Here is a 15,782-nt window from a genome sequence, read left to right as displayed (position 1 = left end):
TAGAAATGGCAGAAATAAGTCTTTAGGGGGGACTGTTGAGGATAAAGAATTGAGTATCCAAAAATACTTAATTCAGCCATTTCATAGACTCAGTTATATAGTTCAGTAGATGTGAACTAACACACATATTTGTGAATGCTTTTGCTTCTTACTAACATGTATATATGTATATTGCATATTCAATGTATTTTCCTTAGACTCAGCATATACTAGGATATATATATATATATAGATATAGATATATATATATATATATATATATATATATATAGATATAGATATATATATAGATATATATAGATATATATAGATATATATAGATATTATATATATATATATATAGCTTGAAGATGGCTGCTATTTCCTGTTCTACACCCAAGACAGATGGACAAAGGAAATTCCTGAAGCCTGGACTGACCAATCCGAGGGGGATGTGTAGATCTCTCTACGTCATGAAGCCCTGCGATACTTGATTGTACTAAAACTTTTGTTTACACCCCCTGTTTGGTCTAGAGTTTCTTTCAAACAATAAAAAACACACTTGGTTAAGAGCCAGTCATGGAGATAGATATAACTGACTTGCTGTGCAGTTATTTATTCTCGTGTGCACACATGACATTTTTAATTAGAAACAGCAGCCGGATATCGAGAGATCCTTTGAGTCTCATCATCATCGTCATTCTGACCTTGACACCGGCAAAGTCTCGAACTGCATCCCTAGGTACGTGAGACTCTGAGTCGGAGTCAGAGTGGATTTGGGAAGATTGACAATCCACCCGAATTGGGTTAGGGTGGCGAGAGTGAGCGAAACACTCCGCTGACAGTCTGCGCTGGATGTACCCTTGACCAGAAGTTCGTCCAGATAAGGAAGCACTGCTAACCCCTGGAGGTGCAGGACCGCAATCACTGCCGCCATGACCTTGGTGAATACCCGAGGGGCCGTGGCTAACCCGAAGGGGAGAGCCACGAGTTGGAAATGATCCTCTCCTATCGCAAAACGTAAACAACGCTGATGTGACACTGCGATTGGCACATGTAGATAGGCATCTCTGATGTCGATGGACGCCAGGAACTTGGGTCATAGAGGCAATGACTGATCGCAGAGACTCCATGCGAAAATGCCGCACCCGGACATGCTTGTTGAGAAGCTTGAGATCCAGGATGGACCGGAAGGTACAGTCCTTTTTTGGAACTAGGAAGAGATTTGAGTAAAAACCTCTGAACCGTTCCTGAGCGGGAACTGGGACAATCACTCCGTTTGCCTGCAAGGACGCCACGGCCTGCGAGAAGGCGGCGGCCTTGGAGCAGGGGGGAGTTGAGAGAAAAAGTCTGTTTGGAGGGCTGGAAGAGAATTCTATCCTGTAGCCGTGAGATATGATGTCTCTCACCCACTGATCAGAGACTTGCTTTAACCAAGCGTCGCCAAAGTGGGAGAGCCTGCCACCGACTAAGGACGTGGCTGGAGCGGGCCGAGAGTCATGAGGAAGCTGCCTTAGTGGAAGAACCTCCTGCGGTCTTCTGCGGACGCGCTTTTGGGCGCCAGTTGGATTTCTGATCCTTGGCTGAGTTAGCGGACGAGGCGGAAGGCTTAGAGGATGACCAGTTGGAGGAACGAAAGGAACGAAACCTCGATTGATTCCTACCCTGGGCGGGTTTCCTGGTCTTGGTTTGTGGCATGGAAGTACTCTTCCCGCCAGTAGCTTCTTTAATGATTTCATCCAGCTGTTCACCAAACAGCCATGAACCAGCAAAAGGGAGCCCAGCAAGAAACTTCTTGGAAGAAGCATCTGCCTTCCACTCTCGAAGCCACAAGATCCTGCGGATAACAAGAGAATTAGCTGAAGCCACCGCAGTGCGGTGAGCAGCCTCTAACATGGCAGACATGGCATAGGATGAAAAAGCTGAAGCCTGAGCAGTTAAGGTAACCATCTCAGGCATAGATTCCTTGGTGAGGGAATGCATCTCCTCTAGAGAAGCAGAGATGGCTTTGAGAGCCCACAAAGGGCTGCAAAAGTCGGGGAAAACGCGGCCCCCGCAGCTTCATACACAGATTTGGCCAGAAGGTCAATCTGACGGTCAGTGGAATCCTTAAGTGAGGTGCCATCAGCCACTGACACAACGGTCCGGGCTGATAGCCTAGACACCAGAGGGTCTACCTTTGGGGAGTGAGACCACTCCTTGACCACCTCAGGTGGAAATGGAAACCGGTCATCAGAACCACGCTTTGGAAAGTGTTTGTCAGGGCAGGCCCTGGGTTTGGTCACAGCGGTCTGAAAACTGGAGTGGTTAAAGAACACACTCTTCACTCTCTTAGGCGAGGTAAACTGATGTTTTTCTGCCAAAGAGTTGCTCCTCTGACACTGGCGGATTGAAATCCAGCACAGAATTAATAGAAGCAATCAAATCACTAAGATCTGAGTCACCCTCAGAGAAATCGATGGGATACATAGCCTCCGAGCCCCCAGTGAGGGCATCCTCCTCATCTTGAGAGTCAGCTCTTGAGGCAGAGCTGTGGGATGGGGAGGGGGAGGAAACCCTGCGCCTTCTCTTAGAAGGACGGGGTCTGGGATCAGATGATGAATCCTCCGTGAGCTCCGATGGACGGAGGTCAGAGGATAGGAGTCCTCTGTCAAGAGTATTAGAGGCACCCTGTGAGGGGGGCTGATGCATATTCATCAAAGTCCTGGACAAAAGCCCCATGGACTCAGCAAATGACTGGGATATGGACCTAGAAAAGGACTCTACCCAGGCCGGGGGTTCAATCACAGGTGCAGCAGCAGCCTGAGAGACCACTGGGGGTGAGACTCCAGGCTGTGGCACCGCCAAGTTAGAGCAACCATCACAGTGTGGATAAATGCTCGGCTCAGGCAGCAGGAGCTTACATGCAGTGCATGCAGAATCAAGCTTTGGAGCCTTGCTCCTTGTGTGAGACATGCTGCTGGAGTGGGGGCTTTGCAGAGAATGAACCCCAGGGAGAATATATAGAGGTCCACAACCGGAGACCGGCTGTGGCTTACCAGACCGCTGAGCGCGGTGTTGTGTGACCTCCAGATCCCGAAGCCCGGTCCCCCAGTCGCAGCACCTCAGCAGAGATGCAGAATGCAGGATGTCCCAGAGCAGAGTGAACTCTGCCTGAGAAGAGGGCGTTCCTATAAAAGAGCGTGAACTGGAGGGCTATAGAGACCTGCAGGGAAGGAGGGACACCCCAGCAGTGGGGAGTGTCCCTCCCCTGTGTAGAACGGCTGCCGGGAGGAGCCGAACCTGTCCCTCTGCATGAGTGACATGCGAGGGCAGGAAAATGAAACTAGGCCTCCGGCGAAGCCAGGGCCTAAATTTAAGCGGCGAGGCCGACAAGCAGGCACCATCGGCGCAGTTCTCAGGCAAAAGCTAGAGAACCCGCTGGAAAAGTTAAAACAATCACATACAGCATACTCTCCCCTTACAATAAAGAACCGGGACCCCCAACATAAACGTCTCAGGTACTTAGCTGATGAGACGCAGGGCCATGTCCCTGGGGATGAGTGCTCCAGTCCAACAGAATCCTCAAGGGGCTGTGGATGGAGACCGGACTCCTGCCAGGCATGGAGACCGTGCTGGCTCCCACTTCAAGCCAGAGCCCAGAAGGGATGGTGAAGGAGCGCGGAATGTAAGGCTGCAGCCTTGTAAATCAACCTTAACAACACCGCCGACACAGTGGGGTGAGAAGGGACATGCCGGGAGTCCAGACATGGACCCGCTTTTCTTCAAACTCTTTCCAAAAGTCAAAGAAATCAGATGAGAATGCATGTGTGGATGTATGCCTCCTGACACAAAGCAATAAACTGGCTAGGACTGGCTACCAGTGAGTGTATAAGCTCAGAGGGAGGAGCTACACTTTTAAGTGTAGTACTTTGTGTGTCCTCCGGAGGCAGAAGCTAAACACTCATGGTCTGGGTCTCCCAAAGGAACGATAAAGAAATGCAATTCTGGCATTACATTTTTTTTCTCTATGACTTCTACCATACGAGTTAGTTCATTTTCTATTTTCACAGATTGAGCTTTTAGAGTCGCAGCCATACCAAATACAGTATGTTTGGTTTTTTTTTTATTTTAATGGGGAAATAGTTCGGTTCTTCAAATTGTTATTTTTTACATTTATAAAAGCAGATTTTTTTGATTTTTTTTTTACACTTTATTTTTACTGTCCACTTGGGAGACTTGTATCTGCAATAGTCTTTGCTTGTTCCATTTAGCACAACACTATAGTAGTGCAGTATGTAGACAAAGTCAAGTCTTCCAATGAAGCCCAGCCACGGGCTGATCTTCACGGTATTACTGCCATAGCAAACGCAGAAGTCTCCAGCCAGCCACAGCAAACCCATCCCCACCCCATGATTGTGTCACGGAGGGTGGGAGAGAGCGATTGGTGTCCGTAAAAAGACGACATGTGACACTATACTTACTGGTTATGGTCAACTCATATTTGATTAATGTGTGCAGCTAGAGGCTTTTACTGTAAAGGACATTCACATGTGATGGAAAAAAACCTGCTGCAGACTCATCAAACCATGAGAATGTATTATATAATGAATTTGTTGTGGATTTTACCCAACGCTATGCAAAGTGAAAACCAACTAAGGTAATGTACATGCTAGTGATTTAAATATCCACCATGGAGATTAATTTCTGCACAGAATATTTTGGATAAGATTTTTGAAATCTCATTCACTTTGGAGAATCCAGAGCAGATTACATTAACGGCAGAGAAAATATGAGCAAAGCTGCAATGTGTGAATAAGCCTTAGATGTTGTGGAAAATGCTCAACCAATAATGTGTTCAAGGCTGCAACCGAAGAGCTAAATTCCGTATTCTGTAGGCCGAGGAAAAGTGGAGATTATTTGCAGATTTTCTCCACTGTGCTAAGGAAATAATAGAGACGTTTTGAGAAAAGGAAACACGTGTCTGGAGAGGAAAGCCTTACTTTGGTTTGCCAGCAGAGGATGATGGAGTCTGCAACCAATCCTGAAAAAAAGAAAAAAAAAAAAAAATAATAATAGCATTACATGGTGGCAAAATAAATAACGCACATTTCCTTTAATGCACATTACAGACTTTCTGCTTTATAAAACCACAGAAGTGTTGGCCGCTGTCTGCAGTCATTAAACAAGATACCTTTGGAAAGCTTCAAGAGGAACCTCAAGACCCACCTCTTCCAACAAGCCTACAACCTACAATAGCCCTCAGTCCAGTAGACCACTACGCAACCAGCTCTGTCCTCACCTATTGTACCATCACCCATTCCCTGTAGACTGTGAGCCCTCGCGGGCAGGGTCCTCTCTCCTACTATACCAGTCTGTTATGTACTGTAAATTGTTGTACGTATACCCTCTTTCACTTATAAAGCGCCATGGAATAAATGGCGCTATAAAAATAAATAATAATAATAATAATACCTTGTGTCTTATCCATTTTAAGCTTTGGGGACCCCCGAGTGGCGTCCGTAAACGTAAGCCAGGGGCACCTATGAAGCCACTGCTTACTGCCAAATTGCGTTCCTGCCTGTGATCACTTAAGGGGTACTGCTAGGAGAGTAAAATGTATTCCTATTGATATAACTTGGTAAACTGTAAAGGCTGGCATCCATAGTCGTGTTTACAATTGTCATAGGATCTGCTATTCAGAATTATTAGCGGTGTCAGACGCAGCTGCTGAATGCTTCCATTGGTTGTGCATTGCCTGGTGATGTATGGCTCTTTCTTCACAGCCTATGACAGTCACAGATAAGTTGTACAGCTGCAGGCTGAATCCCTCCCAGAAATTATTCCCCTCCCTCACCAGTACAAGAGTGAAACGAGGGGTCCAGGTTTCAGGGGGTGGAAAACTATGGCGGGAAAGCAGTGCCGTTAAAGGGGGAATAGATTATGGGAGGGATACAGCCTGCAACTATACAGCTTATCTGAGAAATGTCCAGAAGAGTGGACAGAAGCTGTGACTATCACAAGCAAGCTGCGAAGAAGCAGATGCAGATCATGGAGAGAGTCACCTACATAAAGCACAAACCCACAAACAAAACAAAACACTTGGACAAGTGAACATGCTACATTTACATTACACAATCTTCAAAAAGATGAATGAGATATTTTTTCACTCAACGAAATTATTTTATGCACAATGTATGAGTGTTTGTTGATCTATCCTTCAGGCGATCAAGCCATCCATATTAAACAATAGTAGACAACGATGGGTCATTACCATTAGACTCTAAAAGCCCAGTCACACACGACTTACCAGCGATCCCGAAAACGATGCGACCTGATAGGGATCGCTGGTAAGTCGCTGGGAGGTCGCAGGTGAGATGTCACACAGTCAGACCTTACCAGCGATGCAGGAACGATACAGGTCGCAGTAGCGACCTGTATAACGATCTCAGCAGTCACTGTGACCTTGTCACAGAGTGTCAAACACAGCGATGTGTTCTGCCCAGCAGGACATCGCCTTTGAAGAAAATGCCATGGACCATTCTGCAATGACCGGCGACCTCACAGCAGGACCTGATCGCTGGTAGGATGTCACACATAACGAGATCGCTAACGGGATCGCTACTGCGTCACAGAAACCGTGACTCAGCAGCGATCTCGCTAACGATCTCGTTATGTGTGACGGTACCTTTAAGGTCCAGTCACACTAGGCAACTTACCAGCGATCCCAACAACGATAGGGATCGCTGGTAAGTTGCTAGGAGGTTGCTGGTGAGATGTCACACTGCGACGCTCCAGCGATCCCACCAGCAACCTGACCTGGCAGGGATCGCTGGAGCGTCGCTACACGAGTTGCTGGTGAGCTCACCAGCAACCAGTGACCAGCCCCCAGCGCCGCGTGGAAGATGCTGCGCTTGGTAACTAAGGTAAATATCGGGTAACCAAGCCGATATTTACCTTGGTTACCAGCGCACGGAGCTACACGTGCAGAGAGCAGCGCACACTGAGCGCTGGCTCCCTGCTCTCCTAGTTACAGCACACATCAGGTTAATTACCCGATGTGTGCTGCAGCTACATGTGCACAGAGCAGGGAGCAGCGCACAATGCTTAGCGCTGGCTCCCTGCTCTCCTAGCTACAGCACACATCGGGTTAATTAACCCGATGTGTCCTGCAGCTACATGTGCACAGAGCAGGAGCCGGCACTGACAGTGAGAGCGGCGGAGGCTGGTAACAAAGGTAAATATCGGGTAACCAAGGACAGGGCTTCTTGGTTACCCGATGTTTACTGTGGTTACCAGCCTCCGCAGAAGCCGGCTCCTGCTGCCTGCACATTTAGTTGTTGCTGTCTCGCTGTCACACACAGCGATGTGTGCTTCACAGCGGGAGAGCAACAACTAAAAAATGGCCCAGGACATTCAGCAACAACCAACGACCTCACAGCAGGGGCCAGGTTGTTGCTGGATGTCACACTAAGCAACATCACTAGCAACATCGCTGCTACGTCACAAAAGTTGTTCGTTAGCAGCGATGTTGCTAGCGATGTTGCTTAGTGTGACGGGGCCTTTAGACTCTAATAGCCTATCAGCCAGTGTAAAAGTTTTATTAGGGGGGCTTATTTTGCATTAGAAGCCAGAAACAAGTCACTGCCTCTGATCTGTGACACAGCATGCCAGAAGGGAGGAAGGGAGAATGAAGCTCTCAGCAGCTGCATCTTAGTCACTGTGAATAGTTCTGAATAGCAGATACTGTGAAAATGGAAAGCACTACAATGGATGCGAGTTTTATAGTTTATGAGGTTATGTCAATATTAGGCTGTTTTTAATGGCATGGAGTATCCCTTCAAAGTCACTTAATCCTGTGCAGGTGGCTGGTAAGGGCTAAAATAAAATTATGAGAACCTCCTCTTTTTCTCATTCTTCATTCTGGACTGACCCACCACGAGTTCAGTTTCCAAAGTAAAATTATACACTAGAGTGAATTCAAGGTTCGCTGAGGTCTTTACAGGAACCTGTGAAGGTGCCCAGGCAATCACTTCTCTGCTGTAACAGGAAAGGTTGAATACATGACAGGCACAATCTGAGGCCCCGATAATGTGCCATGTAGGCGGCGAAGTGTGAAACTCCTCTCAAATACAGTAATCAACCAAAAGTGTGCTGTATTCTGTCAATGTTTTGCTCCAATTAATAGGAGTATAGCCCCAGATCTGTAATATATTGTATATATGTAGTGAAGTATATTCAGCTGTCAGGCTTATTTTATTACGTAGACTCACAATTCTATGTCAATCCCAATATAGAGAAAGAAAAACCAAAAGAAATGTGGACCATCAGACACAATTTAAAAAAAAAAACAATTTTTTTTTTACAATGAAAACATAACATTTTACAATAAAGAACCCCCGATGAAGGTGACGAAACGCGCATCGGAGGCAGGAGGTAGACACATGGGCCAGTAGTCCTTGTTATGTCAGTATGCTGAGTTTTGACCTTTCCTTTTCTGCAGTAATTAGGTTGTTGGTGACACAGACCTGCAATACTTGTTATTCTTTTTTGAAACTACTATCTGATAGTTAGTATATTTATATGAAAAGGGAATTTTGTTTACTTACCGTAAATTCCTTTTCTTCTAGCTCCAATTGGGAGACCCAGACAATTGGGGTGTATAGCTATGCCTCCGGAGGCCACACAAAGTATTACACTAAAAGTGTAAAGCCCCTCCCCTTCAGCCTATACACCCCCCCGTGCTGCCACGGGCTCATCAGTTTTGGTGCAAAAGCCCGAAGGAGGAAAAAATTATAAACTGGTTTAAAGTAAATTCAATCCGAAGGAATATCGGAGAACTGAAACCATTTAACATGAACAACATGTGTATACAAAAACAGGGGCGGGTGCTGGGTCTCCCAATTGGAGCTAGAAGAAAAGGAATTTACGGTAAGTAAACAAAATTCCCTTCTTCTTTGTCGCTCCTTATTGGGAGACCCAGACAATTGGGACGTCCAAAAGCAGTCCCTGGGTGGGTAAATAATACCTCATAATAGAGCCGTAACGGCTCCGTCCTACAGGTGGGCAACTGCCGCCTGAAGGACTCGCCTACCTAGGCTGGCATCTGCCGAAGCATAGGTATGCACCTGATAGTGTTTCGTGAAAGTGTGCAGGCTCGACCAGGTAGCTGCCTGACACACCTGCTGAGCCGTAGCCTGGTGTCGCAAGGCCCAGGACGCTTTTCCAATCCGGATTGAAGAAAGGACAGAAAAGTGGGCAAGGCAAATGGCCAGGGAGAAAACCCCTGAGCAGAGCACCACGACAGGAATATTTTCCACGTCCTGTGGTAGATCTTGGCGGACGTTGGTTTCCTAGCCTGTCTCATAGTGGCAATGACCGCTTGAGATAATCCTGAAGACGCTAGGATCCAGGACTCAATGGCCACACAGTCAGGTTGAGGGCCGCAGAATTCAGATGGAAAAACGGCCCTTGAGACAGCAAATCTGGTCGGTCTGGCAGTGCCCACGGTTGGCCGACCGTGAGATGCCACAGATCCGGGTACCACGACCTCCTCGGCCAGTCTGGAGCGACGAGGATGACGCGGCGGCAGTCGGCCCTGATCTTGCGTAACACTCTGGGCAACAGTGCCAGAGGAGGAAACACATAAGGAAGCCGAAACTGCGACCAATCCTGAACTAAGGCGTCTGCCGCCAGAGCTCTGTGATCTTGAGATCGAGCCATGAATGTTGGGACCTTGTTGTTGTGCCGTGACGCCATTAGGTCGACGTCCGGCATCCCCCAGCGGCAACAGATCTCCTGAAACACGTCCGGGTGAAGGGACCATTCCCCTGCGTCCATGCCCTGGCGACTGAGAAAGTCTGCTTCCCAGTTTTCTACGCCCGGGATGTGAACTGCGGATATGGTGGATGCTGTGGCTTCCACCCACAGCAGAATCCGCCGGACTTCCTGGAAGGCTTGCCGACTGCGTGTCCCACCTTGGTGGTTGATGTAAGCCACCGCTGTGGAGTTGTCCGACTGAATTCGGATCTGCTTGCCTTCCAGCCACTGCTGGAACGCTTTTAGGGCAAGATACACTGCCCTGATCTCCAGAACATTGATCTGAAGTGAGGACTCTTGCTGAGTCCACGTACCCTGAGCCCTGTGGTGGAGAAAAACTGCTCCCCACCCTGACAGACTCGCGTCCGTCGTGACCACCGCCCAGGATGGGGGTAGGAAGGATTTCCCCTTCGATAATGAGGTGGGAAGAAGCCACCACCGAAGGGAAGCTTTGGTTGCCTGAGAGAGGGAGACGTTCCTGTCTAGGGACGTCGGCATCCTGTCCCACTTGCGTAGAATGTCCCATTGAAGTGGACGCAGGTGAAACTGCGCGAAAGGGACTGCTTCCATTGCTGCCACCATCTTCCCCAGGAAGTGCATGAGGCGCCTCAAGGGGTGTGAACGACCTTGAAGGAGAGATTGCACCCCTGTCTGTAGTGAACGCTGTTTGTCCAGCGGAAGCTTCACTATCGCTGGAAGAGTATGAAACTCCATGCCAAGATATGTCAGCGATTGGACCGGTGTCAGATTTGACTTTGGAAAATTGATGATCCACCCGAAACTCTGGAGAATCTCCAGAGTAATGTTGAGGCTGTGTTGGCATGCCTCTTGAGAGGGTGCCTTGACCAGCAGATCGTCTAAGTAAGGTATCACTGAGTGACCCTGAGAGTGGAGGACCGCAACTACTGTAGCCATGACCTTGGTGAAAACCCTTGGGGCTGTCGCCAGGCCGAACGGCAGTGCCGCGAACTGAAGGTGTTCGTCTCCTATGGCGAAGCGCAAGAAGCGCTGATGCTCTGGAGCAATTGGTACGTGGAGATAAGCATCCTTGATATCGATCGATGCTAGGAAATCTCCTTGGGACATTGAGGAGATGACGGAGCGGAGGGATTCCATCCGGAACCGCCTGGTCCTTACGTGTTTGTTGAGCAGTTTTAGGTCCAAAACAGGACGGAAGGACCCGTCCTTCTTTGGAACCACAAACAGGTTGGAGTAGAAACCGTGACCCTGTTGCTGAAGAGGAACCGGGACAACCACTCCTTCTGCCTTCAGAATGCCCACCGCCTGCAGAAGAGCCTCGGCTCGCTCGGGAGGCGGAGATGTTCTGAAGAATCGAGTCGGAGGACGAGAGCTGAACTCTATCCTGTAACCGTGAGACAAAATGTCTCTCACCCAACGGTCTTTTACTTGTGGCAGCCAGGTGTCGCAAAAGCGGGAGAGCCTGCCACCGACCGAGGATGCGGTGTGAGGAGGCCGTAAGTCATGAGGAAGCCGCCTTAGTAGCGGCACCTCCGGCGGTCTTTTTAGGGCGTGATTTAGACCGCCATGCGTCGGAGTTCCTCTGATCCTTCTGCGGCCTTTTGGACGAGGAGAATTGGGACCTGCCCGCACTCCGAAAGGACCGAAACCTCGACTGTCCCCTCCTCTGTTGGGGTGTTTTTGGTTTGGCCTGGGGTAAGGATGTTTCCTTTCCCTTGGATTGTTTGATGATTTCATCCAATCTCTCACCAAACAAACGGTCGCCAGAAAATGGCAATCCAGTTAAGCACTTTTTGGAAGCCGAATCTGCCTTCCATTCCCGCAGCCACAAGGCCCTGCGTATTGCCACCGAATTGTCGGCTGCAACCGCCGTACGGCTCGCAGAGTCAAGGACAGCATTAATAGCGTAGGACGCAAATGCCGACGTTTGAGAGGTTATGGACGCCACCTGCGGCGCAGACGTACGTGTGAGTGCGTCAATTTGCGCCTGACCAGCTGAGATAGCTTGGAGTGCCCATACGGCTGTGAATGCTGGAAAAACGCTTATCTGGACAAGCTCTGTGTTTCTGGACTGCCTCTCTGAAGTCAGAGTGGTCCAGAAACATACTCTTTGTACGCTTGGGAAACCTGAAACGGAATTTCTCCTGCTGAGAGGCCGACTCCTCCACTGGAGGAGCTGAGGGAGAAATATCCAACATTTCATTGATGGACGCAATAAGATCATTCACTATGGCGTCCCCATCAGGAGTATCAAGGTTGAGAGCGGCTTCAGGATCAGAATCCTGATCAGCTACCTCCGCTTCATCATACAGAGAGTCCTCTCGCTGAGACCCTGAACATTGTGATGATGTCGAGGGGATATCATAGCGAGCTCGCTTAATTGGTCTGGGGCTGCGGTCCGTGTCAGAGACCTCACCCTGGGATCCATGAGACACCCCGGGAGGACATTGCTGTTCCAACTGAGGGGGACCAGGGGGCAATGATTCCACAGTGTCCCTGGCTTGAGATGCCGGCCTGGACTGCAAGGCTTCTAATATCTTAGCCATAGTCTCAGAAAGTCTTTCAGTAAAAACTGCAAACTCCGTCCCTGTCACCTGGACAGTGTTAACAGGTGGTTCTCCCTGGGCCACCCTTAGCAGAGGCTCCGGCTGAGAAAGTGCCACAGGGGCCGAGCATTGCACAAAATGAGGGTCAGTGGAACCTGCCGGTAGTATAGCCGTACATGCTGCACAGGCAGCATAGTAAGTCTGTGCTTTGGCACCCTTGCTATTTGTGGACGACATGCTGTTGTCTCCTCTGAGCAATACAGGAGGGTATATAGACACAAATCAACAGTGCACCATACAGTGTAAAGTATAGTCTATAATCATATAATCTATAAGTACACTTCTGCACTAGTGGGGCCAGCACCACAGGTGCTGCTTACCGCCTGCGCAAAGCGGTTGTGTGGGCACCAGAAATCCTGCCTGGGTCTCCCTGAGCTTGTCTCTCCTCTCCAGCGTTAGCAGAGCTGAGAGGAATGGCTGCCGGCGTCCTGAGGAGAGGAGGGAGCCGTGGGCGTGACCCAGAAAAGTGCGGGAACTGGTGCCCCACTGTGCAGAGTGAGGGGGGTGGAGTATGCAAAGCATGCTCCAGCCCTCAGTGCTGCCGTCCTGTACAGCGTCCCGCCCTTCCCCTGATTGGCAGGGCTGGGGGCGGGAAGAAAACGAGACTAGGCCGCAAAAGCCGGGGACTCGAGTTATAAGCGCGGCCGCCGTATAAGCGCGGTCGGCGCGGAAGTCCCCGGCGCACTAACAGTCCCAGCCGCGCCGCAGTGATAACCATGGCAGCGGCGGTCAGCGCGGCAGTCCCCCTACACGAACACACTCAGCGACGCTGAAGTGTGTAATGGCACAAACGCAGTCAGCGCTGCTGTCCCCGGTGCACTAGCACACCCAGCAATACTGGAGTGTTGCTGTGCGCGGTCCCCACGGGGACACAGAGTACCTCAAAGTAGCAGGGCCATGTCCCTGAACGATACTCGGCTCCTATCCAGCATGGTCCTCAGGAGCTGTGGATGGAGCACGGTCTCCTGTGCCTGGAGACCGAAAGGATCCCACTTCCCCCAGAGCCCTAATTGAGGGATGGGGAAGGAAAGCAGCATGTGGGCTCCAGCCTCCGTACCCGCAATGGATACCTCAACCTTAACAACACCGCCGACAAGAGTGGGGTGAGAAGGGAGCATGCTGGGGGCCCTGTTATGGGCCCTCTTTTCTTCCATCCGACATAGTCAGCAGCTGCTGCTGACTAAGCTGTGGAGCTATGCGTGCATGTCTGACCTCCTTCGCACAAAGCATAAAAACTGATGAGCCCGTGGCAGCACGGGGGGTGTATAGGCTGAAGGGGAGGGGCTTTACACTTTTAGTGTAATACTTTGTGTGGCCTCCGGAGGCATAGCTATACACCCCAATGGTCTGGGTCTCCCAATAAGGAGCGACAAAGAAACACTTATTATAACCAAGTGTAATGTTAACACGGGCAGGTGTTTTTATGAATAGGCACTTTTGGATATAAGCCTTTGCACATATTATACATAGTGTCATTACAACAGCACAGATGTTTTAGCATTGCTGGGGGGGCTTTGAGGAATTGTGCGTGCGTGTAGATTTGCCTGTATGGATATACAGTATGTATATGTGCATAATTATTAATTTTTTTTGTACTCTGGTCCAAGTTTACTGCCACACTGGTGGCATTTTCCTTTATTATAAAATGTTATGTTTTTTTAATGTAAAAAGGTTTTAAATTGTGTACGATAGTCCACATTTCTTTGGTTATTCTTTATCTATTTTGGGATTGACGTACAATTGTAAGTATATTTTGATAGTAAAAGTTTGCTATATCCCATCTATAGAGGAGATAATCAAAATTATTTTATTACGTACTGTACTAATTCACATGAACGTTTCTCCATATCAGTAGACTGCAGACTTTGTGCTGTTAAACTGAGCAAAGCTTCCAAAATTAAAAATGCATGCTGACAACATAAAGGTTCAACAAATCCAGGGCAGGCTGTTACTGTCCTCAAACATGACCTTTTCTCACACTGCTCATGTAACACACTGCCCTTGATTCACATTATGTAATGCAACGTCCAAAAATCCTCCTTTACTTGTTAAACAAAACTCCCACACATTCAAAGCCAGGACAGATATGGGAACATACGACAATAGAAGAGAGTACAAACCCCCAGGAAGGTTTCTTTGGAATCCTCTACACTTGTCTCTTCGGTTAGCGATGCGCGTCGGCTACTTGCATGCACTAGAAAGGAAACATTTTGTTAAAAGCATTTTCAGGGTCAGGAAATACAATAGTATTATAAGGGCTATTCAGCATTTTAGGAGTCCTCGTTTTGTCTTTATTACACCTTCCATTCATTCTAAAACAAACAGAAAAACAGCCAAGCATCAAAACGAACTCCATTCACCTTCATACTGTGATCAGCAATATTTTCCTTCTGTGTTTGTCTAGAGTCAGACAGTTAATTAAATACGAGATCACTGAAAATCTTAAAGGGAACCTGTCCGTGTGCTTTTACACATGGAAGAAGTGGTATGGATGCGTAGGTGCTTGTACTCCATATATACATGATACCTTTTCTGCGGATGTCCGATGTGCCAGTAATGAGATAGTAGAGAAGCCATAAGCCCATCAGGCTGGAGGACACAGAGGACGGTGATTGCACTTAGAAGAGGTAGCCTGAAGCGTATAAGGACTGTACACTGGATCTCTCATTATTGGCATATCTGCAGGAAAGGGATCATTTTATTTGGGGAACATGCACCTACACAGCCATAGCACTACTTCCATATTTAAGAATGTGCAGACAGGTTCCCAAAATATGTGTATCACAAAATAAAGCATTGATCCTAAAGACAGGACTCACACTGATCTAGCCTCAAAGATTGGGAGATTTTACTGAGCTCAGTAAATCCTGCACACGATTTCACTTGCTTCAAGCTGCAAGGAGGATACGATTCCATCTATAAAGACAAGGAAAACTTATCATTACAGACTCACATTGCCTTGTTACATTATACACTAAAAATGGCCATACCCATTAGACTGCCTGGCAGACAGATACACCGCCTAAGCACGCATACACAAGCATGCTCAGCTACGTACACCGATATACCAACAACCAATACCATAATACACAATAGCATTCGTGCCATAGTCAGCATATGGAGAAAGCCATAAACAGAAAATGATTGTAACAATTAGAGGAAAAAATCTGTACAAAGGCTTAGTAGTTTGAAAAAATATATATAAATTTTATTAAGTGAAAAATACATATAACATTGCATATTAAAACTTGTAGAGACAGGTGATGAGTACCACTAGATGGCGCCCTCACAGCACACTGGTATGCAGATGGATATAGCAAGACAGCTCAGTGGCCAAAAGGTCACATAAAACAACCAAATGGCATCATAATGAAAGTCCACTGACTGACAGGCATAAACCGTGCTGCAGCCATAACTACT

The 15,782-nt window shown here is 48.1% G+C and overlaps 1 protein-coding gene across 2 annotated transcripts in view; it reads right to left on the bottom strand.

Moving 5' to 3' along the window:
• Nucleotides 1–15,782, bottom strand: part of TRPM7 (transient receptor potential cation channel subfamily M member 7) — a 227,669-nt gene that overhangs the window by 37,443 nt on the left and 174,444 nt on the right. For both annotated transcript variants that reach the window (XM_075345830.1, XM_075345831.1), the window contains 3 exons: nt 15,182–15,278; nt 14,483–14,556; nt 4,962–5,002 (listed from right to left, as the gene is read on the bottom strand). In XM_075345830.1, the coding sequence (XP_075201945.1) occupies nt 4,962–5,002; nt 14,483–14,556; nt 15,182–15,278 (212 nt within the window). The remainder of the gene's footprint in view (nt 1–4,961; nt 5,003–14,482; nt 14,557–15,181; nt 15,279–15,782) is intronic.

Source organism: Anomaloglossus baeobatrachus, chromosome 4 (genome assembly GCF_048569485.1).
Source record: "Anomaloglossus baeobatrachus isolate aAnoBae1 chromosome 4, aAnoBae1.hap1, whole genome shotgun sequence".
NCBI classification, from domain to species: Eukaryota; Metazoa; Chordata; class Amphibia; order Anura; family Aromobatidae; genus Anomaloglossus; species Anomaloglossus baeobatrachus.
This window is presented reverse-complemented; position numbering and strand designations above follow the sequence as displayed.